Source organism: Trichomycterus rosablanca, chromosome 3, assembly GCF_030014385.1.
Source record: "Trichomycterus rosablanca isolate fTriRos1 chromosome 3, fTriRos1.hap1, whole genome shotgun sequence".
NCBI classification, from domain to species: domain Eukaryota; kingdom Metazoa; phylum Chordata; class Actinopteri; order Siluriformes; family Trichomycteridae; genus Trichomycterus; species Trichomycterus rosablanca.
The window spans coordinates 31,080,175-31,107,782 of record NC_085990.1 but is presented as its reverse complement, the minus strand read 5'-3'; the positions used below and the strand labels follow the sequence as shown (position 1 = coordinate 31,107,782).

General features: G+C 38.1%; 1 protein-coding gene across 1 annotated transcript; it reads left to right on the top strand.

The window, feature by feature from the left end:
* Positions 1–2,666: 2,666 nt before the first annotated feature.
* On the top strand, positions 2,667–21,103 carry inhbaa (inhibin subunit beta Aa). Its single transcript, XM_062992045.1, has 2 exons — positions 2,667–3,090; positions 20,309–21,103. The coding sequence occupies exons 1-2, from the start codon at positions 2,667–2,669 to the stop codon at positions 21,085–21,087; spliced, it is 1,203 nt and encodes a 400-aa protein (XP_062848115.1). The 3' UTR covers positions 21,088–21,103.
* Positions 21,104–27,608: the final 6,505 nt, after the last annotated feature.

The following is a 27,608-nucleotide window of genomic DNA, read 5'->3' as shown; positions in this document are numbered from 1 at the left end:
TCTTGTAATGGTGAAGATCCCAGATGTCCAAATTTGGTCCAAAAAGTGAACTGGAAACAGGGCACTGTAGGTAGTTTTTGCAACATATATGTGTATATATGTGTGTGTGCTTACGAAGAATAATAATAACCAGAAATGACATGTAAGTGTTTTTACCGCTGTGGTAAAACAGGAAAGTCCAGAAAGAAAGATCTACAGAGTATTAAGTATTTCCTAGTATTTGAGTCAGTTTTGTATACTGCATACTCCTACTGCCAAGGGTCTTGTATGTGTACTATATTTCAAACACAGCCTTATTTTGTTTTATTTAATTCAAAGGAAAACAACATTACAAGGCTTAGGTATGTGTTAGGCCACCACAAGCCACTGGAACAGCCTCAGTATCCTATGCTAAGGGTTTCTCATATCTCAAATGTACCCTATTATTTCAATATATTCCTTTACTAGTTGTCTAATTCAATGTCTAACATGTTGGTCCTGTAAAAGCCATAGCATGGATAAGAGATTAATAGCCTGTGCCCTATTGATGGGGGCATTACTATTTGTTGAAGAGCACCTCCATTAGCCCACAAATTATCCTGGTGTACACTACACATTCAATTATTCTATTAAAACACTGTTTAGACAGTCTTTGTGACTAAAGCTCTTGTTATACATGGCTTAATAATAAACCCTTAAATCTGGGAGTGACAATTTTATTTTAAAATCAATTACTTATTTAATTGGACTTCTCTGAAGAGCTATTTTCAGTTGCACTCTAAATGATTCTAAAAATAACTCAATGGTTATTCACAGGACTTTTTTTAATAAGGTGTTTTGTAGGATCATTCATTAAACAGTTCTTTATAAATACCTTAAATTGTTTCAACATCTTTTTTATAAAATGAAACGTTTGACCTAATGTATGGAAAATACAGGAGAGGAAACCTGGTCAGGATTGCAGTGGGCCCCTTTTCAACCAGAAAACACTGGGTGCAAGGCTACTCTGGACTTGATCACCTGTTGCATTAGTAACATGTTGTTATTTAATTATTAGGATTTTACTGTCATGTTTTACACATTTTTATTACATTCATGACCGAAACAGTAGTTACTTGTTACACACGATTTGTTAGTTCACACGTTTTATTGTCAAACACAGTCACTGACAATTTTGTATCTCCAATTCACCTCACTTCCTCGCACCTGGGAGGAAACCAGAGCTCTCGGAGGAAACCTACACAGACATGGGGAGAACATGCAAACCACACAGAAAGGACCTGGACCGCCCCACCTGGGGTAACATGTTGTGTCACAATTTTAACAAAAACTTTAGAATGTGGGTAGCTGTATCACCTGGTCTAAACAAGCTAGGTACACTATAAGAAAGTATCTGCCATTGGATCAAATTTCATAGTTACCTTAACTGTATACTTAACATACTAGTCATGACAGAATTTATTTGTGGTTTACCGCAGTGTCAAGTAAACCTCTTTAAATGGTAAAAAACAGAATCAATTTTGTGACTCTTGAAATGAGACAGTTCAACAGAACAACACTTAATATTCCAGTCTCAGTGATACACACTTGCCTGCAGAAAGTTATTATTAGTAGATGAAAGCAACATTGATGAGTTAACCTGAATAAATTCATTTTATTTACTTAATATCAACTTAACAAAATGTATAAAATTCATAATGGTATGTATCTTTATATCTTTTCCTATCTAGAATTTCCGCTTTTGTTTTTTTTATTTTAGAATAACACTGTGATTTAATTTAGCATTGGTAAAATGGGATATGTTCACATAAGGAACCCTTGAAAAACCTTTTTTACAAAAAAGTATAAAAGCATATAACAATTTAGAAACACTTATTTTTAAAGTGTAAATTAATTACATTTTAAATTTGAAAACTAAAATCCCATGTGTGACTAAACCAGCGGTTTTTTAAATGTGCAGATGTGATGACATGCTGGCTCGTACATAAGTAAACACTCATAAATAAATCATGTGTCATGTCTGTCTAGTAAATCCAGGTATGTAGTCCCGGAGGGTAGAAAAGTTATTTCTGCCATACTAATACAAATAAAAAAAAAAGTGAGGAAATGAAAAATAAAGGAGAAGAGGGCGGAAGAATGAGGGGGAGGGATGAGAGAGGGGAGGAGGAAAAGAAGTATAATTACAGTAAGACAGAAAGTGGAGTCAGAGTGGAAGAGAGAGAGAGAGACAGAGTGGCAGAGTAAGAGAAAGAGAGAGAGGACGAGGGAGAGAGAAAAAAAGAGAAATAGAGCCCAGCCCACTTGTACAAAACCATTCACCTCGTGCATAGTGAGCAGTCCCAGAGCTCAGCGTTGCTTCCCCAGGGCTCGTTCATAAGACGCCTACCTTTTCCATCCAAACTTCTCAAAGACCCAGAGCAAGAACGAGAGAACCTTACTGCAAGTCAGCCAACTGCCAGAACTATTCGTCCTCTTCACTCATCACCTCTTTCAGAAGCTAGAGCTACAAGGATTACCTTTGTTTTTTTATCTGCTTTATTCCACAAGTTCAGATATTTTTACTCACAAATACTGAAGGACTGCAGTGACAGCTGATCGAAAGGAACTTTTTAAGAACTTTTTCTTGTTTTCTGCAACTTAGTGAGGCAGCTTTCAGTCTGCATCAGTTCTCCAGCCTCCCTTTAAGGATGTCGTTCCTGCCTGCCATGAGTGTGGCGCTGCTGCTCCTGACTCACTTTTATTCCCTTAACGCCATGGCCACCCCGGGCACCCAGGCATCCTCTCCATCCTCCCCCTCCTCCTCCGGACCGGACTGCCCATCCTGCGCCTTGGCACGGCTGCGGAGGAGTGGCGCAGATGCACTGCAGGAGGAGGAGGCGCAGCAGGATGTAGTAGAGGCAGTCAAGAGGCACATCCTAAGCATGCTGCACCTGCAGGATCGACCCAACATTACGCACCCAGTACCACGAGCAGCCCTGCTCAATGCCATCCGCAAGGTGCATGTGGGCAAAGTAGCCAAGGATGGCAGCGTGCTGATTGACGACGAGCCTCACGGACGCCTTGAGGCAGATAACTCAGAACAAACTGAGATTATCACCTTCGCAGAAGCTGGTGAGTCAAAATCTGTGTAAGAACAATTAAACTGTGAAATGTGCTATACTGAAAAAAGAAACATATAAAATACCTTAAAAAGCAAAATCTAAAAAGTAAAATGAGCCTTAAATATTCTGTCTACATATAAAAAGTGGTGGTGTAAATCTTTATTACCAGCTGTTTACAAACATATTTTTATCTCAGATGAGTTTTTATTAGGGTAAAAATTGGCAGACCACATTTACGAGAGAACAGGAGAGAGCTAGTCACTTGAATATAATCAACCTGGAAAGCAAAGCACTTAGGGTAACCTGTTGCCTCAAAATTTTTGGTGCCTCAAAAAGAATAGCCAGAAATCTTGGCGCAGCATTCTCACTCCTCCTCCTCATTCTCCCCCTCTCTAAAGCTTCATAGAAACCTCCTGCTGCTTTAAAGAATTGCTGATTATCAGGAAACCCCGCCGAGGTTTCCGCCATAAACTTCTGTGTGAAGTGTCTTACAGAGCAGCAGTTACCTGAAGACTGACAGGCTTCCCTAGGAGCCGGCTGCTGTGGGATTTGTGGTGGGGGGGGGGGGGGGGGGGGGACTTTGGGCAGTAGCTAAGTCTGGGTCTCATTTTAAAAGAAGTGGACCGAATGTTAATTTCAGTACGTGCTGTTCAGCTGTATTGGCTGAATTCTGATGCAAAGAAACCCAGACTTCCTTTCTGAGTCATACTATTGAAAGAGGGAGTAATATTTTGACACAACAGTGATGTGATGTATTGCTTGACAGATTTCACACTTCAGCATGGTCTAACACATGTTAATGCCTAACAGTTCTCACAATTCACAAGTTACAACCAGTTGAGACTAGGACTGGGTTAGCATTTGAACCTCTTCTTAAAACTTTATCTAAGTAATAATGAACCAAATCTGTTGACTATACATTGTTTCATTGAATTTCTAATCATACAATGGATCCTAACTATCACTGACTGTGTCCAAGGTTATGTAATTCTGTTAATTACGTGACTTAATGCAGTGCTTTCCACAGGTCTAAAACTTGTGTGATTGGCTTTAGGTGTAGTTGCATTTCTGGTGTTGGTCTGTTGGAAGTTGTATAAATAAAACTATGTTTTGACAGATGTTTTGGATCTTTTTTTATCCTAAAAAATAATAATAAATAATAATAAAAAAAAAACGTAAGTAGAAAAAAATATAATCGTGATAAAATAACATCTACATTTTGTGTGAAAAACACACTGAAATGCAAAATCATGTATGATTCTGTAAGATATACTTAGGTACTGGATAGTTAGAAAATAGACAACACATGTTTCTTAGGTCCTCAGTGATATGTAACTTTTGGGTTAAAATTAAGCCAGACATGCTGTTTAGAATTAAATCAGAACACAAAGAAGCAATGGAAAAGTTAATGAGACATGGGAGGAAATACAAGGGCAAACAACATGCACTTCAAAACAGACCTGAAGTTTGTTCATCTTAGCCGAGGGTTTACTTGGAGCTTTAAATGAGTGGAGGCTCTGCAGGGATCCTTGAACTACTTAAGCACCACACCAAAGTTAGAACAATAGAGTACTTTAAAAGACACATCCCTTAAGGCATCCCACTTAACTCTTCCATAATGCAATAATGCGACAGAGGAATTTGCTCTTGAATCAGTGTGCAATAAAACTGGGAGCGGATAGTTAAATAAGCAACATTTAAGGTTACATTTTAGCACACATTGAGTATTTTTAATTGATGCGGTCAGTATGCATTGCCAGCTTTGGACCGTTAGCATCCTGTGGACAAAAGCTACAGTACACAACTAAAACTGTTCCCTGAAATTATTACAAATTGTTTCCATTCATCTCTGTCACTGTACTGCCTGCTTTATTTCATGTTGCAATATGCAATTGTATCCAGACTAACAAACAGCTGCCAGTTTGTGCCATAGTATAAATAAATATGCACTTTCTTATTTCTGTCAGAAATAAACCGTTGTACCCTCTGTAATAGATGGGCACACTTTCTAGGTGTATGTTTCTGGGTGGCACTGGACCTACAGCAACCCTGATTGCTATGAAAATTTCATTAGTAATATCACTATGTCTAATTCAGCGTTTCCATTTTTACTGCACTGCCAATGCGTTAAACATCAGGTCATATTATAAACATGGATCGAAAACATTTCAAATCTAATCTCGTACCTGATAATGTTTTTAAACAAAGCAATCCCAATAACAATGTCTAATATCAGATTGATGCATTCCATCCTAAACAGGAACGTGCATATTTTTCTTTACACCTCAGCTTGTGTTAATGTGAAATATTGTACCTTACCTGTAGAATACATTTTAACCATGTAAAACTTCCAGCACATTTTGCACACACTTAGATAAGCATTTTATAATTATCCCACTAAAGACTACAGTGTTTACAGGGTGTCACGATGGCTTAGTGCGTAGCATTGTCAACCCACAGCAAGAAGGTTCTGGGTTTAAATCTCAGGTGGAGTGGTCCGGGTTCTTTCTGTGTGGAATTTGTATGTTCTCCCAGTGTCTCTGTGGGATTCCTCCAGGAGCTCCAGTTTCCTCCCACAGTACTAAGACATGTAAGTTAAGTGAATTGGGGATACAAAATTGCCCATGACTGTGTTTGACATTGAACTTGAACTGATGACTTATTTGTAACTGAACATCCTGTCCTGTCATAAATTTAACCAAAATGTAAAGCATGACATTAAAATCCCAGTAAACAAACTACAAATTCTACAGTGGGAAAAAGACCAGAATCACACCTTTACCAACATTCATTCAACTGTCCATTTCTCAGTTGAAGAGTGTATTCTGTAACCCTAACCCTTTTTTCTGTACCACTTTTTTAAAAGAAGATTTACTTTACGAATAAGCAGTTTTACCCATCACACCAACAAATATATATTTGCATTTGAAAAAAAAAACTGAATGACATGGCAATAGAGATGAAATGTCACTGACTTCATCTTCTTGCAATAAGCGGTACAAAACAGCAGATTCTATGTTACAGAAGTTTATGTTAAATTACAGGTTACCTCTGACATGGTCTGTCTTTACAAAGATGTTCATGTGACAAAGACACCTTAGTAATATCTCTTTGCTTAGAATAACCTGACGAGACACTTCCCTGGTGTTAAGGTTACTATTAAATGGCAATTACAAAATCGAGATGTAATAGTAATTACATCTATTTTACTATTACATAAAAATATGTAATAGTAAAATTACATATTTTAATTTACCTTTAAAAGGTAAATCTGGATGCTTGATTTACCTTTTATTTTTATAGTATAACCACATCTCTCTCGCACACATACACATACAAATGCAGATACATAGGGATGGGTGAAATGATATCAAGTTATTGTCTTGCACAGTGCACATTGCTTAGAATACTGTAGGTTTTGTCGAATGTAAATCATATTTTGCGATAACAATTTTTATGTTTCCTGGTTATTTTTCATAAATAGTCATTCAAACCATAGTAAACATTAATAGCAATTAGTCTGTTTAAATGTGATGAGGCTGTATGTTTGAGGTTGCTTCTGATTAGGTTTAATTTCTTGATTACTCCGTTTATGTGCCCTTTGATGCTGTGTTTGCCCCTGTAGTATTGTAATGAAGCAGCCTCATATTATGATGCTTCCACAAACTCTCTGCTTCTTTCTAATTAGAAAGGTTCTGCAGCGGGTATAGGACTAAAGATTGCAGTGCAGTGCATTGCTTATTGTTCTTTGTGCAACAGTTATTGCTCTCTCCTAGCATCCTAATATTTAGTCTGAAAACATAAATCTTTGGTAGCACACGTTTGGTGATGATTTGTGATTCTACGACCTTTTAGTGGTCGTGAAGGTGGACAGGAGTTAACATGGGGACTACACATGAGGGCTTGATTAACTGTGTTGTAACACAATCACCTCATCATCGTTGTTAAAATTTTCTGCAATTTAAGCCACAGTAGCCTTTTTGTTTATCTAAACCAGATGCCATAGAGAGTGCGAGAAAGAAAGAGATAGAGAGGTAGTATTTATTTATTACTTTATTGTAGCATAATTAGAGTGTTCTTGTAAAAATACATTTCAGAATGCATGTTGGGCTAAACACAAATTGTTATTTTTTAGTGTTTAAAACACATCTGAATGCTTTGAATCCATTGCTGTTCCAGCCTGCATGTTGTCTCAGTTTCCAGGGTAATTTAAGGTTAAACACGACCTTGATGAGGCTATCAGTATCCAGAGACAAGGACTTTATATGCAAGGACAGCAGAGACTTCTTCCTGCTTACATTATTGTGAAATATTAGCTTTTACACCCCATTTGTGTTTACAGTACAAGGGCTTTTATGTCATATTTCATATACTAGTTGGGATTTTACAAGTCAGAGGACGGGCTGAGTTGTCATCACTGTGCATTCTTATTCTCAAGGTCGTGCAATTACAAAGTTTGTGTAATAACATGAGTACAAACATGACAAAAGAAGCTTGATTAAAGGGCTGTAACATATGTAGGAATTTAATGATTAGTAAACACTTTTGAGAACAGCGACTGACCCCCATCTTTGCCAGCCTACAAAATGTACAGTGTCTTGTGAAAGTATTTAGCATTTCCCCATTGGTGTTTTTTTCTGTCTGATTGTATTACACCCTAAAATTAGTTAGAATAGAATTTTATTACAATTTTATGTACTGGGGCACTTGGGTGGTGCAGCAGTAAAATATGCTAGCAAGTTTGAATCTCAGCTCTGCTACCAGTTATACAGACAATGATTGGATTGTCTGAGGATAGCAATGCCAGAAAGGATTCCTCATAACTATTACAATTATGACCTCTGGAGATGGGTGTGTGACTCTCAGTGTGCAATACAGATCTCTATATGAACTCGCATCGTGCAGGTGAAGAGGTCAGAGGGGCCGTGTGCTAGTAACGACCCTCCTCAGTCACAAATGGAGGTCAACAGCAGTAGAGATACAGTGGGGCCAAAAAGTATTTAGTCAGCCACTGATTGTGCAAGTTCTCCTACTTAGAAAGATGAGAGAGGTCTGTAATTTTCATCATAGATACACTTCAACTATGAGAGACAAAATGAGAGAAAAAAATCCAGGAAATCACATTGTAGGATTTTTAAAGAATTTATTTGTAAATTATGGTGGAAAATAAGTATTTGGTCAATAACAACAGTTCAACTCAATACTTTGTAACATAACCTTTGTTGGTAATGACAGAGGTCAAACGTTTCCTGTGAGTCTTCACCAGGTTTGCACACACTGTAGCTGGTATTTTGGCCCATTCCTCCATGCAGATCTCCTCTAGAGCAGTGATGTTTTGGGGCTGTCGCTGGGCAACACGGACTCCACAAATTTTCTCTGGGGTAGAGGTCTGGAGACTGGCTAGGCCACTCCAGGACCTTGAAATGCTTTTTACGGAGCCACTCCTTCGTTGCCCGAGCGATGTGTTTGGGATCATTGTCATGCTGGAAGACCCAGCCACGTTCCATCTTCAATGCTCTCACTGATGGAAGGAGGTTTTGGCTTAAAATCTCACGATACATGGCCCCGTTCATTCTTCCCTTAACACGGATCAGTCGTCCTGTCCTCTTTGCAGAAAAACAGCCCCAAAGCATGATGTTTCCACTCCCATGCTTCACAGTAGGTATGGTGTTTACTCAGCATTCTTCTTCCTCCAAACACGACGAGTTGAGTTTTTACCAAAAAGTTCCATTTTGGTTTCATCTTGACCACATGATATTCTTCCAATCCTCTTCTGGATCATCCATAAGCTCTCTGGCAAATTCAGACGGACCTGGACATGTACTGGCTTAAGCAGGGGCACTGCAGGATTTGAGTCCCTCTCGGCGTAGTGTGTTACTGATGGTAGCCTTTGTTACTTTGGCCCCAGCTCTCTGCAGGTCATTCATCAGGTCCCTCCGTGTAGTTCTGGGATTTTTGCTTACCGTTCTCATGATCATTTTGACCCCACGGGATTGAGGGAGATTATCAATGGTCTTGTTTGTCTTCCATTTTCTTACAATTGCTCCCACATTTGATTTATTCACACCAACCTGCTTGCCTATTGTAGATTCACTCTTCCCAGCCTGGTGCAGGTCTCCAATTTTCTTCCTGGTGTCCTTCGACAGCTCTTTGGTCTTGGCCATGGTTGACTGTTTGAGGCTGTGGACAGGTGTCTTTTATACAGATAACGAGGTCAAACAGGTGCCATTAATACAGGTAACGAGTGGAGGACAGAAGAGCTTCTTAAAGAAGAAGTTACAGGTCTGTGAGAGCCAGAAATCTTGCTTGTTTGTTATTGACCAAATACTTATTTTCCACCATAATTTACAAATAAATTCTTTAAAAATCTTACAATGTGATTTCCTGGATTTTTTTTTCTCATTTGGTCTCTCATAGTTGAAGTGTACCTATGATGAAAATTACAGACCTCTCTCATCTTTCTAAGTAGGAGAACTTGCACAATCAGTGGCTGACTAAATACTTTTTGGCCCCACTGTAACAAAATGCAAATAGATGAGGGAGATTCCCAAAATCCATGAAGAAGAGTCAGAGTCTCTGGTCTCTGGTCAGATGAGACTAAAATTTACATTTTTGGCTATCAAGATAAATGCTATGTGTGGCTCAAACACAAGACATCCCATCAACTGAAACCATTATTCCCACAGGTCTAAATAGTGGTGTCAGCAACATGCTGTGGAATTGCTATTCATTGGCAGGGACTGAAAAACTTGTCAGGTTTGAAGGATAAATGGATGGCACTAAATACAGGGCACTAAATACAGGACAAAATGGCACTAAATACAGGACAAAAGTTTAAGACTGGGACAAAGGTTCACCTTCCAACAGGATAATGACCCAAAACATACTGCTAAATCTATACTGGAGTGATTTTAAAAGAAACATTTAAGTTCCTAGGAACAACCTCGTCAAAGGTGAATACTGCTGCACACTGAAGATTGTAGGTTTTGTGGCAATTATTGTTTGTGTCTTAAGAAAATATTAATGAATTCATTCATTTATTCACTCATTTATTCATTAATTCGTTCATTCATTCATTCGTTCAACAATTGTCTGTTTTACCACCTTTTTATCCAATTCAGGGCTTGTGGTGGGTTCAATTCACTGGGCAAAAGGTAGGAAATACTCTGGACCCTCGAAAATAGCTAAAAAAAAAAAAACATTAGCACCCTCAAAGTGGTAGGCAAATCAAATTTTACAAAAAAAAAAAGCAAACATCTCAAGAATGTGTTTCTTTTTTTGGCTTTGTCACTGTCACAGTGCATTCACAGATCTGCAGGGGAGGTCAGAGGGGAAAAAAAAGCTCTGCAGAAGTTAGTTGGACAATTTCCTGAAAGTCTCTTACATGAATGAGCAAGAGAGAAAAAAATTTCAGTTTACAGAAGCTATTCTTGTCCTTCCAATGAGCAATTTTTGGTGGTTCTAAAATCCCATCCGTTAGATAAATATTTTCCCATATTTTGGGGATGGTGAGATTAAAAATAAAACAATGGAAGGCTTGGAAACTTGTGTGAATCTGCCTTTGCCAGGACAAAAAGAGAAGAGTAGAAGCATTCCCAAGATTCCTCATTAATGAAAGAGACCATGCACAAAGCATTCACCAGCCCAGAATTTCAAAGATGTTTTGTGCATGCAAACTCTTACTCAAGCATGCTTGCTACATCTGTAAGACATAATATGTCATGAAATGACGACTAAAGTAGTTTTTCTGTTCCTCTTTCTCCTGGCCTGTTTTGTCATTCATACGTACATGACCGTAATGATTATGAAAGCTCATAAACCCCTAGGAATGCATCACCAAAACATGAGTGGAATGAATTAGCTATTTTTAAACAAAAAAAATCTGAACAAATTTTGCATATAAGCATTTAAAAATTTACCTTATTCATGCCAATCGTCTAACTTCCAACCCATCGACAGAAATCAACCACAGCAGCAGTTCAACAAGTGTAATTAGGTAGAAAATCTGTACATCTAATAACCCTGTTTGAAGTTTTGAGAAAAGAGATATGTAAGGGGGAATTCATATACAGCATATCTAAATAACTCATTCATGCTTTCATCTATCTTTAATAACTTATTCATACTGACCAGTGTCGCAGACGGACCTGAACATACACTGGGCAACACTGGGCAAAAGACAAGATTAGACACTGAGCAGGTTGCCAGTTTATCCTAGGGCATCACAAACATACAGTTAATCACTTTACCTGGACACAATATAAAATATCAATATTCAATATCTACCCATATTTTGAAAGTTTGAAACCGGATTACCTATAGAAAACCCACACAGATATTAAAGAACATGCAAATGTGTCACAGAGAGTTGGTAGATGCAAAGATCCCCTGTACCCAGGCCACACATTTTATGGCAGTGGGTATGTGAACACCTTTCCTAATTATTACCTATTTGTTTAGTTTAGATGTTCAAGCAATATCCATTTTTAACAGATACAGCCCCAAATAAGTAAAAGTTGAGACAGTATCGAAAATGTGAAAATGCAAATACATAATTACAATTACCTATTGACTTCACCTGTTTAAAATCACAACACTGTTTATTTTCTTGTATCCCTAATGTTTGACACATTTGGTGTGTAAAAACACAATGCATAGCATTGACCTCAATCCTATTAAACATCTTTAAGATGAAATGTTGTTTGCAAGTCAGGCTAAATCAACAGTGCTAGACCTCACAACTGCACTTTTGACTGAAAATACTGAACATGAACTTACATAACTTAAAACAGGAATTTACTACATCACTGTGGTAATTACAATTACAATGTTGGTGCGTCACCAGTGTGGCCGAGCCACTGATTTCCCTGCAGTGACAAGAACATACTGTAACATTTTCAACCAAATTGACATTTTACAAGAATTAACAGGAATAATTACTTTAGGGGTTCTTGGTATGGGTTAACAACTCTTAGTTTTCATTTACAAACATCAGGGGCTCTTAAAGATAAACAAATTAGTGATGGATAGAAACATACCTTGATATGGAATTGTATATTTGCTTTAGCAAAATAAACCCTAATTGACTAATGTATTGTGAGTGTGGTTAATGGGTGTTGCCACTGATTCACTAAGGATAAAGCTGACATCATACAGAGAATCTTTTTAGAAGTAGCTATTTAAATTGGTTTGTAACATAGGCATTGGTTATTTTAACAAGAAATGGTATGCCATTGTGGTACAGTTATCAATATAGCATTACATAGAGTTACTGCTAAGGTCAACATTTTTTTTTGTAAGGGAAAAATTACTTTTAGTTGTACATATACTGATTGTTTAATATATTGAGAGTTTGTTGGCTATCTACCTGTAATGTGGCTGCTGCTGAAGTAGTTTGGCAGCTAACCCACCTTCATCATGAGTCATTTCCTTCTGCATCACCATTTTGGCTGGCAGAGGGGGCATGGAGGTGCAGATGTGTGATGTGTCAGTTTCTCCTGATTGACAATCACTTAGCTCCTTTGTTGGCTTTTTCTGAAACCATGATACCAGGCTGATTGGTTCGGTCTGGTTTTCCAGCGGCGTGCTGTATCTTTCTGGGAACCGACTGTTTTAGTTATAATTGCTGTAGTTGGAGCTTCCATTATATTAATTGTACCATGTTGTAATTTGACATCTTCAGGGGTCAATGCAGCAAAGCAGTTGTACCACTGTTTAACAATATTTTTATAAATATACTTGACAGAATTTGCATGTATAGGTACATTAAGTTGGCTAAAGTTTTACTATTTTATTAATTAAAAAGTCCCAAACAAAGTTTAGAACCTTTTACCTTCATCATTAAACATATCAAATATGAAACAGTTTACTTGATGTAATAATGTTTTCTGGTTATTTACAGAGTTCATAGCAATTTTATCATTATTCTTTTATATCAACTTTATTGAAAAAATTTTTTCTTACTACCCAAATCCATTAGATATAAAGTAAAACCTGAGACTTACAAATCAAGGACATTAATGTGGCACTGTGGCAACTGACAGTAGTATCTGATTGTTTCCTTCCTACTTACCTACCCACCTACCTACCTAAACATCCATCCTTCCAACCCCACCTACACCTAACTTTTTCTGCTGAAAATTGTACAGGCTATTTTGTGGTGAGAAAGCATGAAACGGTTTAACATCAGGTAACAGCGTTAGGGGTAACCAGCGTTTACAGATATAATTGGCTTTGTCTTAGGGGTCGAGGGTATTCATGACTTGTGCCCAGTGTTTCCGGATGGAACCAGACCCACTATGACTCTGACCACCAGCACCATTTCAGTATAAAGAGGCTATTTAATGGACCAAAATCATTTATAGCAACAGTGAACCTTTATATATTTTCTTAATTCATTGACAGTGTGCTACCTATAACAATTAATCGTGAAAACGTATTGTAGATTGTTGGAAGCCTATGAACTTCTTTTGTACTATTTTGTAACTATTCTAAGATGCAGATGCTCCTGTCCACCACTCATTGGTAACTGACAGCAGATGACCCAAACTTGTTCGTGTGAGTGGTTTATAGCTTGCAGATGCTGGCCTGATCATGAACAGTTTGTCTCTCATACCCAGGAAGAGAGCATGCATGATTGCAGTCTAATCCCAAAACGGATACAATCATTAAGATTGTGCAGATAGCAGTGACTTACTTTAACATTGTGGCTTCTCAACTACTGACTTTATCTGTTCTTTAAGCTAAGTAAAGAAAAAACAGACAACTTATATGACCTTATATTGATCTGTCAGGGTAAATTTTGATGATGGGAGATATTATTCTGTATTATTCTCATATGAAAATTTAATGTATTATAACTCAAGGGCTTTATGCAAGCCTTAAACCAGTGTCTCTATCTCTATCATTTAGCCATATATGGTTTGCCATCCCAGTCCTAAAGTAGGATAAATCTCATATGGCTATAATGTCAGTTTCCTTAGAGTTTATGTGTCGTCTAAACAGTCAGCATGGCGGCAGTATGTTAAACCTATACCAGTAAGCTTGACATTTTTAAAAACTAAGTATCACCCTTCAGTTCTTCACAAAATAGGGGGTCTGAGAGCATGAGTAGGGTAATAGATCAGCCATGCTGACAGCAGTTCAGCCACCTTTAAATGAGGGGTACCAGGCAGAGTGAGGGTGAAGAGTCAAGGGTTAGAGGCTAAAGGTTTAAAAAGAGTGCAGGACAACTTGGTTGCATATTAGGGACAGATATCGGTCAGCTTTATTGTGGTCAAGATTAGTTCTTGACAGGAAATACTTCTAAAACAAGAGATCATGTAAATGTACAACAGTAAACGATACATTTTAAAGATTTCATACAGTTATATTTTCATCTGTTTTGTTTTTCACGGTCACCAATTTATTTGCTACATAAAATAAAGGTGTCATTTTAATTAGAATAATTAAGCATTATAGTAATTATTTGTTTGAATCACACTATTTTCACCTTGTCATTTTAATATTTTACAACTAATAAAGTTTTAAAATAAAAAGAAAATCCATAGAGAGAAAATTACTTTCTTTCCCAGGCTTCTTTTTAGTTTTTGCCGTCATATTAATACACTCATACCAGAGTTGTTTAGTCTCTGAAATTTCTCTTCATTGTTGGAACGGCCACAATTAAAATGTCTGGGATTGAAGTCAAGGAAGCCAACTTAAACACACTACCACATTGTTAAAGCAGGCAGACTAATATTCTCTGCATTTTATAGCACTCTTTACTTCAAAATTGCTGAACTTGAAAAACAGGCCATGTATCTAATTTATAAAACAGGGTACTAAAAAGGGTTAAATTTTTTGTATGAATATATCCATGTGAAGTCTGATCAAGCTGGGTCTTATTTATTTAACATTCAGCCTTTGTAAAATTTGTGGTACATCTAGTGTAAACCTTAACAGGAAACATTAATGTCAAAGCATTTGTCACTAGTTAACTGAGACATTCCTAGGCCAGTTGTACAAGCCCTTCCTGTAAGCCTCAATCTCTTTGAAACAATTACGCCAGTCTTTGCTCACGGACTAAACAGTTCCCTTTAATCAGTACTGTCAACAGCTTAGCTGAAGATAAATCACATCTCCTCATTACAATCATCCAAAGGAAGAGAATAAACAAAGGCCATCCACAGATAGGCACCTTCTAACAGCCTCTCTCGCTCTGTGGCTCAGGACTTGGGGATATGCAAAATTTGTCTTTCGGGCTTGGAGCATTGGGGTATTAAAGCTATACAATATGACAGGATGCCAACAAGGAGATCAAAGCAAAGAATACCCCCTAAGGTGAACTACGTAGAGCTAAGGATTAGGGAACGCATTAAGCGAAGCAGTGTTTAAAGAGGAGTCAACCCCCCTACACACCTCTTTAAGTTTTCAGGTGATCCTATATAGCTCCCACCTCCCTTTTTAAAGACATGGCATGGTAGGGGGGGTTGAAACAAGGAATGTGTAAATGTTATTTTCCATCTTTGTATGTGGGGCAGCTGTGCAAACTTCGCTCTCATGGTTACACCGGTGTTTATTGTTGAGGGATTATTGTATGGCCCTGTAGTCTTTCAGCTCTGAGGTTTTTCTTCTGTCTTACTCTCCCTAACAAACATATTGAGAATCACGTAGAGTGAAGGCATTTCTATACTCTTACCTACTCAGTGGGGTGGGTGACGATACTCTCTGTGAGCCCAAGCCCTTGCTGGGGAAGAGATGGAGCTGGGTTTACTCAGCTTAGCCAATGCTAACGATGCACCATTCTTTCTCGGTCCACAGATTGAAAAGGAAACAATGAATTGGCCAATGCTGGAAAAGCCTATTATTTTTAGACTCTGTTCATGATGCTGTTCTGTGTTTGGACAGATGGGACTTGGGATGTGTAAACACACATACAGTGTATCACAAAAGTGAGTACACCCTTCACATTTCTGCAAATATTTTATTATATCTTTTCATGGGACAACACTATAGAACTAAAACTTGGATATAACTTAGAGTAGTCAGTGTACAACTTGTATAGCAGTGTAGATTTACTGTCTTCTGAAAATAACTCAACACACAGCCATTAATGTCTAAATGGCTAGCAACATAAGTGAGTACACCCCACAGTGAACATGTCCAAATTGTGCCCAAAGTGTCAATATTTTGTGTGACCATCATTATTATCCAGCACTGCCTTAACCCTCCTGGGCATGGAATTCACCAGAGCTGCACAGGTTGCTACTGGAATCCTCTTCCACTCCTCCATGATGACATCACGGAGCTGGTGGATGTTAGACACCTTGAACTCCTCCACCTTCCACTTGAGGATGCGCCACAGGTGCTCAATTGGGTTTAGTCCATCACCTTTACCTTCAGCTTCCTCAGCAAGGCAGTTGTCATCTTGGAGGTTGTGTTTGGGGTCGTTATCCTGTTGGAAAACTGCCATGAGGCCCAGTTTTAGAAGGGAGGGGATCATGCTCTGTTTCAGAATGTCACAGTACATGTTGGAATTCATGTTTCCCTCAATGAACTGCAGCTCCCCAGTGCCAGCAACACTCATGTAGCCCAAGACCATGATGCTACCACCACCATGCTTGACTGTAGGCAAGATACAGTTGTCTTGGTACTTCTCACCAGGGCGCCGCCACACATGCTGGACACCATCTGAGCCAAACAAGTTTATCTTGGTCTCGTCAGACCACAGGGCATTCCAGTAATCCATGTTCTTGGACTGCTTGTCTTCAGCAAACTGTTTGCGGGCTTTCTTATGCGTCAGCTTCCTTCTGGGATGACGACCATGCAGACCGAGTTGATGCAGTGTGCGGCGTATGGTCTGAGCACTGACAGGCTGACCTCCCACGTCTTCAACCTCTGCAGCAATGCTGGCAGCACTCATGTGTCTATTTTTTAAAGCCAACCTCTGGATATGACGCCGAACACGTGGACTCAACTTCTTTGGTCGACCCTGGCGAAGCCTGTTCCGAGTGGAACCTGTCCTGGAAAACCGCTGTATGACCTTGGCCACCATGCTGTAGCTCAGTTTCAGGGTGTTAGCAATCTTCTTATAGCCTAGGCCATCTTTGTGGAGAGCAACAATTCTATTTCTCACATCCTCAGAGAGTTATTTGCCATGAGGTGCCATGTTGAATATCCAGTGGCCAGTATGAGAGAATTGTACCCAAAACACCAAATTTAACAGCCCTGCTCCCCATTTACACCTGGGACCTTGACACATGACACCAGGGAGGGACAACGACACATTTGGGCACAATTTGGACATGTTCACTGTGGGGTGTACTCACTTATGTTGCCAGCCATTTAGACATTAATGGCTGTGTGTTGAGTTATTTTCAGAAGACAGTAAATCTACACTGCTATACAAGCTGTACACTGACTACTCTAAGTTATATCCAAGTTTCATGTCTATAGTGTTGTCCCATGAAAAGATATAATGAAATATTTGCAGAAATGTGAGGGGTGTACTCACTTTTGTGATACACTGTACATGCCCACGCACATGCACACACTTTGGCTGACATCATTGTTATTATGTTGTAGTACAATAAATCCAAAAAACTAAATATATTCTGAAAATCTACATCCAGACTTCATGTACAAAATAACAGTGTAATGTACATTTCAGTTTTTTTTAGTTTGGCTCTTATATATTATTATTATTACTATTATCTTCCTATTGTTATTATTACAACAACCCCCAAAAAGTTGCGACAGTATGAAATATGGATTTTATGCTTTCAGCACATTCCAAAAAAGTTGGGGTCAGGGGCAATTTAGGACTGAGATAAAATAAATAAATAATTAAATAAATAAATTAATAATTTAATTAACTAATTAAAATACATAAATTTAATTAAATAAAGCAATAAACAAATAATATCATTTTATGATTTGAAACAGCAGTATCCACAAAAGGCAGAGCCATTGAGGAGCAAAGATGGGCAGGATCTTCAGTTTGTCAACAAATTAGTAAAATGAACCTCAAAGAAAGATTGGAAGGGATTTGCATATTTCTCCCTCTGCAGTGCATAACATCAATAAGCAATTTAAGGTATCTTTAAAAATTTTAGTGTGTGGAGTGCAATGTTAAGAGGCTTAGCTGAACATCGATGATCTTTGAACTCTCAGATAGCACTGCATCAAGAACTGTCATTCATCAATAGCTGTTATAACCCCATTGACAAGGGATTACTTTGGCAAACCTTTTTGAAGCACTTATATTCACAAACGCCACTTAAAACTTTACTGTGCAAAAAAGAAGCCTTATGTTAACTATATGAAACAGCCAGCGTTTTCAGAGCAATGGATCTGACAAACTATGCCTCTAGAGCTGCAGATGTCCCTACTGATTCTTAAAGGAAGCATGTGTTATTTAGACTTTACCTTCCCAGGCTGGTGGCTGTATCACAATAAGGAATACTGGATGGAAATTATCAGTGACTAAACTAAGAATGGTAAAGAAGGAAGCTAAAAATAATTTTTATATGACTTTTTGTTTAGAATAGTTATTCATAGAGCGTATACGCCTAAATTAATTAAGTTTTAGTTTTTACTTTGGTTAAATTTTAGTATGATTGTGAGTTTAAGTCCCTAATGATGACAGACACCTGTGGCTTGGAGACTAAGACTGCATGCACTGTGAGTGGCAAAAGTGTGTGGCATTACTATCTTCCCTGTCACTAAAACCAAAGTAAGACAATCATGGTCCTTAGTGAGCTTATGTGTACAGAACGTTGCTTATGTGCCTAGTAACATTCAGAGCTTTAGATGTGTTGGCTTTACGTGTGTCAGGCCTCACTATTTCATGTTGGTAGCTACATATAGGACAGGCTCCAGTCTCACCATAACCCTGAGCAGATCAGTGAGTGACAACTCAAATAACGCTTGTAAAGGCTTATTTTGAACTTAATGTGTAAGACCAAACAGTAGCAACAAAACTTTATAATGATTTAATGAGATTTAATGAGGTGGCCAAATTACAAGTGATTGGTTGTAAACATGTAATTCAATTACAAAGCTTCTACAGTCACATCACCCAGAAACAGTTTCAAACAAAAATCCTCAACACTTTACTGTGTAAATAGAGGAAATTAGTTTTAAAGTTGGCAAATGATCTGTGTTGTGAGCCCTTCCAGAGGTCTCATCTGTGTCTGTAAAATGCTGTGGATTAAAGCCAGAACGAAACTCAATCTGTGATCCAGAGGGACTTTGAGTTACATAAAACATGCCACATCACAACCTGCAGCTGGACACTGCATTGCATGTTGTCAAGTTCATGATGTGGTACTTTACAGTCTTATCTCCATTTCATCGTCAGGTGAGAGAGTGAAATGGAAAGGAGTATGTAATATGTAATATGTTCATATACATGTAGGCACAACTGATTCATATTTCTACCTTTGCTATGTTTTAAATTCTGACCAGTGATAGCATTTCTTTGAAGATTTTGTTGTTTTTCAAATCTTGGAAAGCTGGTCAGGTGTAGTAACTACAAAGCCTAACATTTCTACTGATGTTGCCACTCCTATACTGGGTCATCTTTGATGTGGTTGGCTCCGTATTCACAGTACCTAACAGCCTTTTAAAAATAGCTGATTTATTGTGCCTAATGGGTGGCATGGTGGCTACAGGAAGTTGCATCTTTAGAGTGCCATACAGGTTTCCGGAACCACTCTAAAAATGTGAGTATCTGAATTGGCTACTTCAAATTGCTTATAGGTTTGTGTGAGAGGAAACTTGTTTACTTAAAACTTGTCAAGTGGTAGATAAGCTACTAGAATTTGACCCAAGTGTAAGGAGAAATGATAAGCTTTGAGCTCACTGCAATCCTGATAAGGATGAAACAGTGCTGAAGGTGAATGAATAAATTATTATATAAATAAATGTATGCATAATATGTATGCATAATAAATAATATATCTAATGTTAAAGATGTCTTGAATTTGATCCTGAGCTTTTTTTTTTGCCAAGTTTAGGTTTATTTTTCTCTGAGTATTACTAGAAAATTTAGGTTACATACCAATAGGTGTATTTACCTTTCTACAGATTCCCGCCTCAGTAAGTCCCGTGTCCTCCGCTATACGATTTTTTCTCTTATGTATAATTTAATAGAAATATTATCCTGAGTCACAAGAAGTTAGACTGAAAATGAATGAATAACTGAAAATGTTACCTGATGTCCCTTTTCTCTTTTCTTGTTTCAGGTGAAGCCCCTGGTCTAATCAACTTTCTTATCTCCAAAGAAGGTGATGAGATGTCCCAGGTGGAGCAGGCAAATGTGTGGCTCTTTTTGCGTCTTCCAAAGGGCAACCGTACTCGCACAACCATCAGCATCTGCCTTCTTCTGCAGCTGCCTGATGGCAAAGAAAAGCTAGTGGCTGAAAAGTCAGTGGATACAAGACGCAGCGGCTGGCATACCTTTAATGTGGCTTCTAGCATGCAGTCTCTGTTGGAACGTGGAATTAGCGCTCTGAATCTGCGTGTCTTGTGCCCACTGTGTGCTGATGCCCGTGCCACTCCAGTCCTGGTGACCAGTGGAGGAGGAGGAGAGCGGGAGCAATCTCATCGACCATTCCTGATGGCTGTGGTTCGTCAAAGGGAGGAGAATGGGACGAGGCGGCGCCGTAAGCGTGGCCTGGAGTGTGATGGAAAGGTGCGAGTATGCTGCAAGCGCCAGTTCTATGTTAACTTCAAGGACATTGGATGGAACGACTGGATCATTGCACCCACTGGCTACCATGCCAATTATTGTGAGGGTGAGTGCCCAAGTCATGTAGCCAGCATTACAGGATCTGCACTGTCCTTCCACTCTACAGTCATAAATCACTATCGAATGCGAGGTTACAGCCCATTTACCAGTATCAGGTCATGTTGTGTGCCCACACGTCTACGTGCCATGTCTATGCTCTACTATAATGAGGAGCAGAAGATTGTAAAAAAAGACATTCAAAATATGATTGTGGAGGAGTGTGGCTGCTCGTAAGATAGTAGAAATAATAATATAAACAAATACATTAATTCATTAAAAAAATAATTAAAAAAATAAATAAATGAATCAAAATTTAAAAAACAACATGAAGAGCAGACTGTAAGAAAAGGGCACCAAGTTTGGACAAGGTGGGGAGGGAACTCCTGCCCAAATGGACAAAAAGCAAATGGATTAAGTTGGAGAGGGAGATGAAGTGCTTACATAAATCTCCATCTTTACTTCTATATCGCACTGGGTCTCAAGACAGACTCACAAACGACGGGCCTCTATCTTGACTCAGTAGCTGCTTAAACATGGCCGTCTGAAAATCCAGGGGGAGCAGTTTCTGTGGCACTTTCTGAACAAAACAAAAGTGAATATATAATATATTTTTGTTACAAAGCTGAGGGAATGGGCTAAAATGATATTTATGTGAGCGAGAATACAGTGTGGACGCTTCAGATATGCCTTGCATAAGAAGCAGCCACAATGATGAGGTGCCTGAAAAAGAAAATCTCAAAACTATGCAACTTGTCAAGTATTAAAATGTATTTTTCCTCAACGTGCTGTTTTGTTTAAACTATTTACTTTTACAAATGAAAAAAGGAAGTTGACTTTTTTATACTTTTTTTGAAAGTATATATGATATATATATATATATATATATATATATATATATATTGTGTTTGTGTGTACATATAAATGTGTATGTATGTATGTATGTATGTGTGTGTATGTGTACATGTGTGTATGTGTTGTTGAGAGATACTTGAAAGAAGTTTGACGGGCTGCTGGAACCAAACATTTCTGTATTATTATTATTATTATTGTTATTATTATTATTATTATTATAAATTTATTGTTATTGTTGCTATTGTTATTAAAATTAGTATGACTTATGTTAATATAATTTTTTTTCGTTTCCTCTTTTATCTAAGAAAATGAGTTGTTACAAACGTTTACAGTTTGCACTATACCATCAGCATAGCCACATATACAAATGGTATTTAGTAATAAATAAGAAGCACTTCAGAATTAACAAAACCTCTTTGTGTAGCCTCAGTCAGAAAAAATGGTTATGAAAATAGTTTATAATAACTGAGCAGTGTAAATGCGAGTTATAGACACAATGCTGTACACATTGTTTAATGTTTTATTAATTCATTCAACACCAAAGAATATCTTACAGTTGATAACAAAGATGGCCATATTAATTCAGGCAAATTCCACACACAACTAGGGTTGTCAACCTTTCCAAATTGGCTTGTAATTAGCTTTGGTTTTTGGAAATTAAAAAATGTTCCACCCCATAAAATAAAAAAAAATAAAATAAAACTTTTTAAGCATAACCATAAGTCATGGTGATGTGTGGACTGGTAAGCTATTTATTCTGACTTAGTTATCTGATAATTAATCTGTAATTTGGTCACATTAGGTTGCCAGCCCTAAATACAACTCTGTTTCAATCTGATAAATAAATAAACCATTATTGTGCTTTTTTGCACTGCTGCACTGTTGATGTGCAAGCCATCTAAATGGTATATTCAGCACTTAAGCCAACATTGTAGTTTTATTCTTGCTTTTTTATGAAAATGAATGTGCAGCATAAATATTTAAGGATGTAATTAAGAGGTAACTTTCTAAACAATCCCATGTTCGGATATTTCTAAAATAATCACCAAATGTTGATGACAGAAAGAATTCTGTAAGATTTAATTTTAAAGATGACATTTTTACTTTTGTTTTTGCTTTTTCGTAATTACAGGTAACTGAAATGTTGAAAAAATGACTGAAAAAAGAACAATTGTGGTAAAATAAAATGCTTAATACATCTGTGTTGTAGTTACAAGACTGAAAAGCTTATTGTCAGGATGTGTATGTAAATGCATACAAAAATTATGATGAAATGCTAAAGTAAAAAAAATAATAATAAAAAAAAAGAAAGTTTAAATCTAGAAAAAATGCATAGAAATAAATGGTCTATGTTTTTGTTTATGTTTTGTTTTTGTTTCGTTCATGCAGACAAAAATTACACTGAAAGAAGTGGACTAAGAATAAAAAATATATATTTTTATTTTGTATATATGGAAATCAAGATACCAATATGTTGCATTGCTTTGTTGTACAAAATGTGCTTGTGTCTTTTTTTTAATCTTATTTATTTTACAGTATTTTTTTGCTCCGTTTTTTGCTTCACCATTAAAGCTACAAGGTTGTACACTAAACTAGATGTCTGTTGTTAGTGATTTTGTTGGAAGCAGTTTGGTGGAAAAATATAACATAAAGCTAAGAAAGTGTCCAAAGTGTAAAACAATGTAAACCATTGTAAAACTGTAAACAATGTAAACTGCCAACAAAAAAGTTATAAAATGCATTTTTGATTGTTTACTTTCTGCAAACAGACTGTATTATTAAGCCCATTATCTGAGTCCCAAATTCCATTTACTTAAGTATATCATATTATCATTACCTTATTTAACTTTGATGTAAATTAAAATATCAATTCTTTATGGCCATAATAAGACCAACAAGAGCAGAGCAACATGAGACGTGACTATTTAAAGTGCAAATGAGCAATAGTGTCAATACAGTTAAGGCAAAACATTTACAGTATTTTCTGTATATTTTTACACAGCAAATTTATTTTTGATGGTGTAAATTATTTATTTTATTTCCCTTAAATAGGGTAATACATGTATGTTCACCTTGGTAGAGTCCTACTTCTAGCTGAACATTTATTTAATAAATGTCAATAAAATTAATTTAAAAACTAAAAACTACTAGAACGATTACCAATAATAATTCACTCCTGTTTCTTGTAGTATGAATCCTGATTTCATAATTATTAATAAAAAAATATTATTCATTATTTTTATTACAGCACTGACTTGGAAAAATTATGGTGAAACGTGGTGCTGAGACGAGTATATAATGGTAATGCATTTGGTGTCAGTAAAACAATGTTTTTTTAAGTACAACTTGTACAGCAGTGTAGATTTACTGTCTTCTGAAAATAACTCAACACACAGCCATTAATGTCTAAATAGCTGGCAACATAAGTGAGTACACCCCACAGTGAACATGTCCAAATTGTGCCCAAATGTGTCGTTGTCCCTCCCTGGTGTCATGTGTCAAGGTCCCAGGTGTAAATGGGGAGCAGGGCTGTTAAATTTGGTGTTTTGGAATTGTTGCTCTCCACAAAGATGGCCTGGGCTATAAGAAGATTGCTAACACCCTGAAACTGAGCTACAGCATGGTGGCCAAGGTCATACAGCGGTTTTCCAGGACAGGTTCCACTCGGAACAGGCTTCGCCAGGGTCGACCAAAGAAGTTGAGTCCACGTGTTCGGCGTCATATCAGAGGTTGGCTTTAAAAAATAGACACATGAGTGCTGCCAGCATTGCTGCAGAGGTTGAAGACGTGGGAGGTCAGCCTGTCAGTGCTCAGACCATACGCCGCACACTGCATCAACTCGGTCTGCATGGTCGTCATCCCAGAAGGAAGCTGACGCACAAGAAAGTCCGCAAACAGTTTGCTGAAGACAAGCAGTCCAAGAACATGGATTACTGGAATGCCCTGTGGTCTGACGAGACCAAGATAAACTTGTTTGGCTCAGATGGTGTCCAGCATGTGTGGCGGCGCCCTGGTGAGAAGTACCAAGACAACTGTATCTTGCCTACAGTCAAGCATGGTGGTGGTAGCATCATGGTCTTGGGCTGCATGAGTGTTGCTGGCACTGGGGAGCTGCAGTTCATTGAGGGAAACATGAATTCCAACATGTACTGTGACATTCTGAAACAGAGCATGATCCCCTCCCTTCGAAAACTGGGCCTCATGGCAGTTTTCCAAAGGATAACGACCCCAAACACAACCTCCAAGATGACAACTGCCTTGCTGAGGAAGCTGAAGGTAAAGGTGATGGACTAAACCCAATTGAGCACCTGTGGCGCATCCTCAAGTGGAAGGTGGAGGAGTTCAAGGTGTCTAACATCCACCAGCTCCGTGATGTCATCATGGAGGAGTGGAAGAGGATTCCAGTAGCAACCTGTGCAGCTCTGGTGAATTCCATGCCCAGGAGGGTTAAGGCAGTGCTGGATAATAATGGTGGTCACACAAAATATTGACACTTTGGGCACAATTTGGACATGTTCACTGTGGGGTGTACTCACTTATGTTGCCAGCCATTTAGACATTAATGGCTGTGTGTTGAGTTATTTTCAGAAGACAGTAAATCTACACTGCTATACAAGTTGTACACTGACTACTCTAAGTTATATCCAAGTTTCATTTCTATAGTGTTGTCCCATGAAAAGATATAATAAAATATTTGCAGAAATGTGAGGGGTGTACTCACTTTTGTGATACACTGTATATACAGTATATATATATATATATATATATATATATATATATACAGTGTATCACAAAAGTGAGTACACCCCTCACATTTCTGCAGATATTTAAGTATATCTTTTCATGGGACAACACTGACAAAATGACACTTTGACACAATGAAAAGTAGTCTGTGTGCAGCTTATATAACAGTGTAAATTTATTCTTCCCTCAAAATAACTCAATATACAGCCATTAATGTCTAAACCACCGGCAACAAAAGTGAGTACACCCCTAAGAGACTACACCCCTAAATGTCCAAATTGAGCACTGCTTGTCATTTTCCCTCCAAAATGTCATGTGATTTGTTAGTGTTACTAGGTCTCAGGTGTGCATAGGGAGCAGGTGTGTTCAATTTAGTAGTACAGCTCTCACACTCTCTCATACTGGTCACTGAAAGTTCCAACATGGCACCTCATGGCAAAGAACTCTCTGAGGATCTTAAAAGTCGAATTGTTGTGCTACATGAAGATGGCCAAGGCTACAAGAAGATTGCCAACACCCTGAAACTGAGCTGCAGCACAGTGGCCAAGATCATCCAGCGTTTTAAAAGAGCAGGGTCCACTCAGAACAGACCTCGCGTTGGTCGTCCAAAGAAGCTGAGTGCACGTGCTCAGCGTCACATCCAACTGCTGTCTTTGAAAGATAGGCGCAGGAGTGCTGTCAGCATTGCTGCAGAGATTAAAAAGGTGGGGGGTCAGCCTGTCAGTGCTCAGACCATACGCCGCACACTACATCAAATTGGTCTGCATGGCTGTCACCCCAGAAGGAAGCCTCTTCTGAAGTCTCTACACAAGAAAGCCTGCAAACAGTTTGCTGAAGACATGTCAACAAAGGACATGGATTACTGGAACCATGTCCTATGGTCTGATGAGACCAAGATTAATTTGTTTGGTTCAGATGGTCTCAAGCATGTGTGGCGGCAATCAGGTGAGGAGTACAAAGATAAGTGTGTCATGCCTACAGTCAAGCATGGTGGTGGGAATGCCATGGTCTGGGGCTGCATGAGTGCAGCAGGTGTTGGGGAGTTACATTTCATTGAGGGACACATGAACTCCAATATGTACTGTGAAATACTGAAGCAGAGCATGATCCCCTCCCTCCGGAAACTGGGTCGCAGGGCAGTGTTCCAGCATGATAATGACCCCAAACACACCTCTAAGACGACCACTGCTTTATTGAAGAGGCTGAGGGTAAAGGTGATGGACTGGCCAAGCATGTCTCCAGACCTAAACCCAATAGAACATCTTTGGGGCATCCTCAAGCGGAAGGTGGAGGAGCGCAAAGTCTCGAATATCCGCCAGCTCCGTGATGTCATCATGGAGGAGTGGAAAAGCATTCCAGTGGCAACCTGTGAAGCTCTGGTAAACTCCATGCCCAGGAGAGTTAAGGCAGTTCTGGGAAATAATGGTGGCCACACAAAATATTGACACTTCAGGAACTTTCACTAAGGGGTGTACTCACTTTTGTTGCCGGTGGTTTAGACATTAATGGCTGTATATTGAGTTATTTTGAGGGAAGAATAAATTTACACTGTTATATAAGCTGCACACAGACTACTTTTCATTGTGTCAAAGTGTCATTTTGTCAGTGTTGTCCCATGAAAAGATATACTTAAATATCTGCAGAAATGTGAGGGGTGTACTCACTTTTGTGATACACTGTATATATATATATATATTCTTAACACTTTAATTTATTACAGACAGTATGAACCAACATATTTCTTTTACTTAATATAAATAAATCATACAGCTTCATTATTCATTTATCATTTATTTCAGGTCTGCAACACATTTCAAAAAGTTGGGATACTAAAAAATGTAGGTTTAATAATTTGGTACAAAGACTAAATGATGATGTAGTTTCAGACAGGTGATGTCAACAGGTGTTTGTAATCATAATTTGCTACAAAGACAGTATACACAAAAGGCTAAGTTATTGAGAAGCAAAAATGGGCAGAAGATTAAGACTGGAAGGGATTTGCATATGTCTCCTATAGTGCATATCATTAACCGATTTGATGAATCTGGAGGAATTTCAGTGCATAAAGAGCAAAGGTGCAAGCCTAAGCTAAACACTGAGCCTAATTTTCAATTTCTCAGATTTTTAGAGTTACATTTACAAATGCCAAATGAGTTCTT

What these genes read in the sequence shown, in the direction of transcription:
- inhbaa (XM_062992045.1), top strand. Translation starts at nt 2,667, where the DNA reads ATGTCGTTCCTGCCTGCCATGAGTGTGGCGCTGCTGCTCCTGACTCAC. An exon ending in TATCACCTTCGCAGAAGCTG is followed by an intron (nt 3,091 to 20,308) that starts GTGAGTCAAAAT and finishes TTCTTGTTTCAG; the next exon opens with GTGAAGCCCCTGGTCTAATC.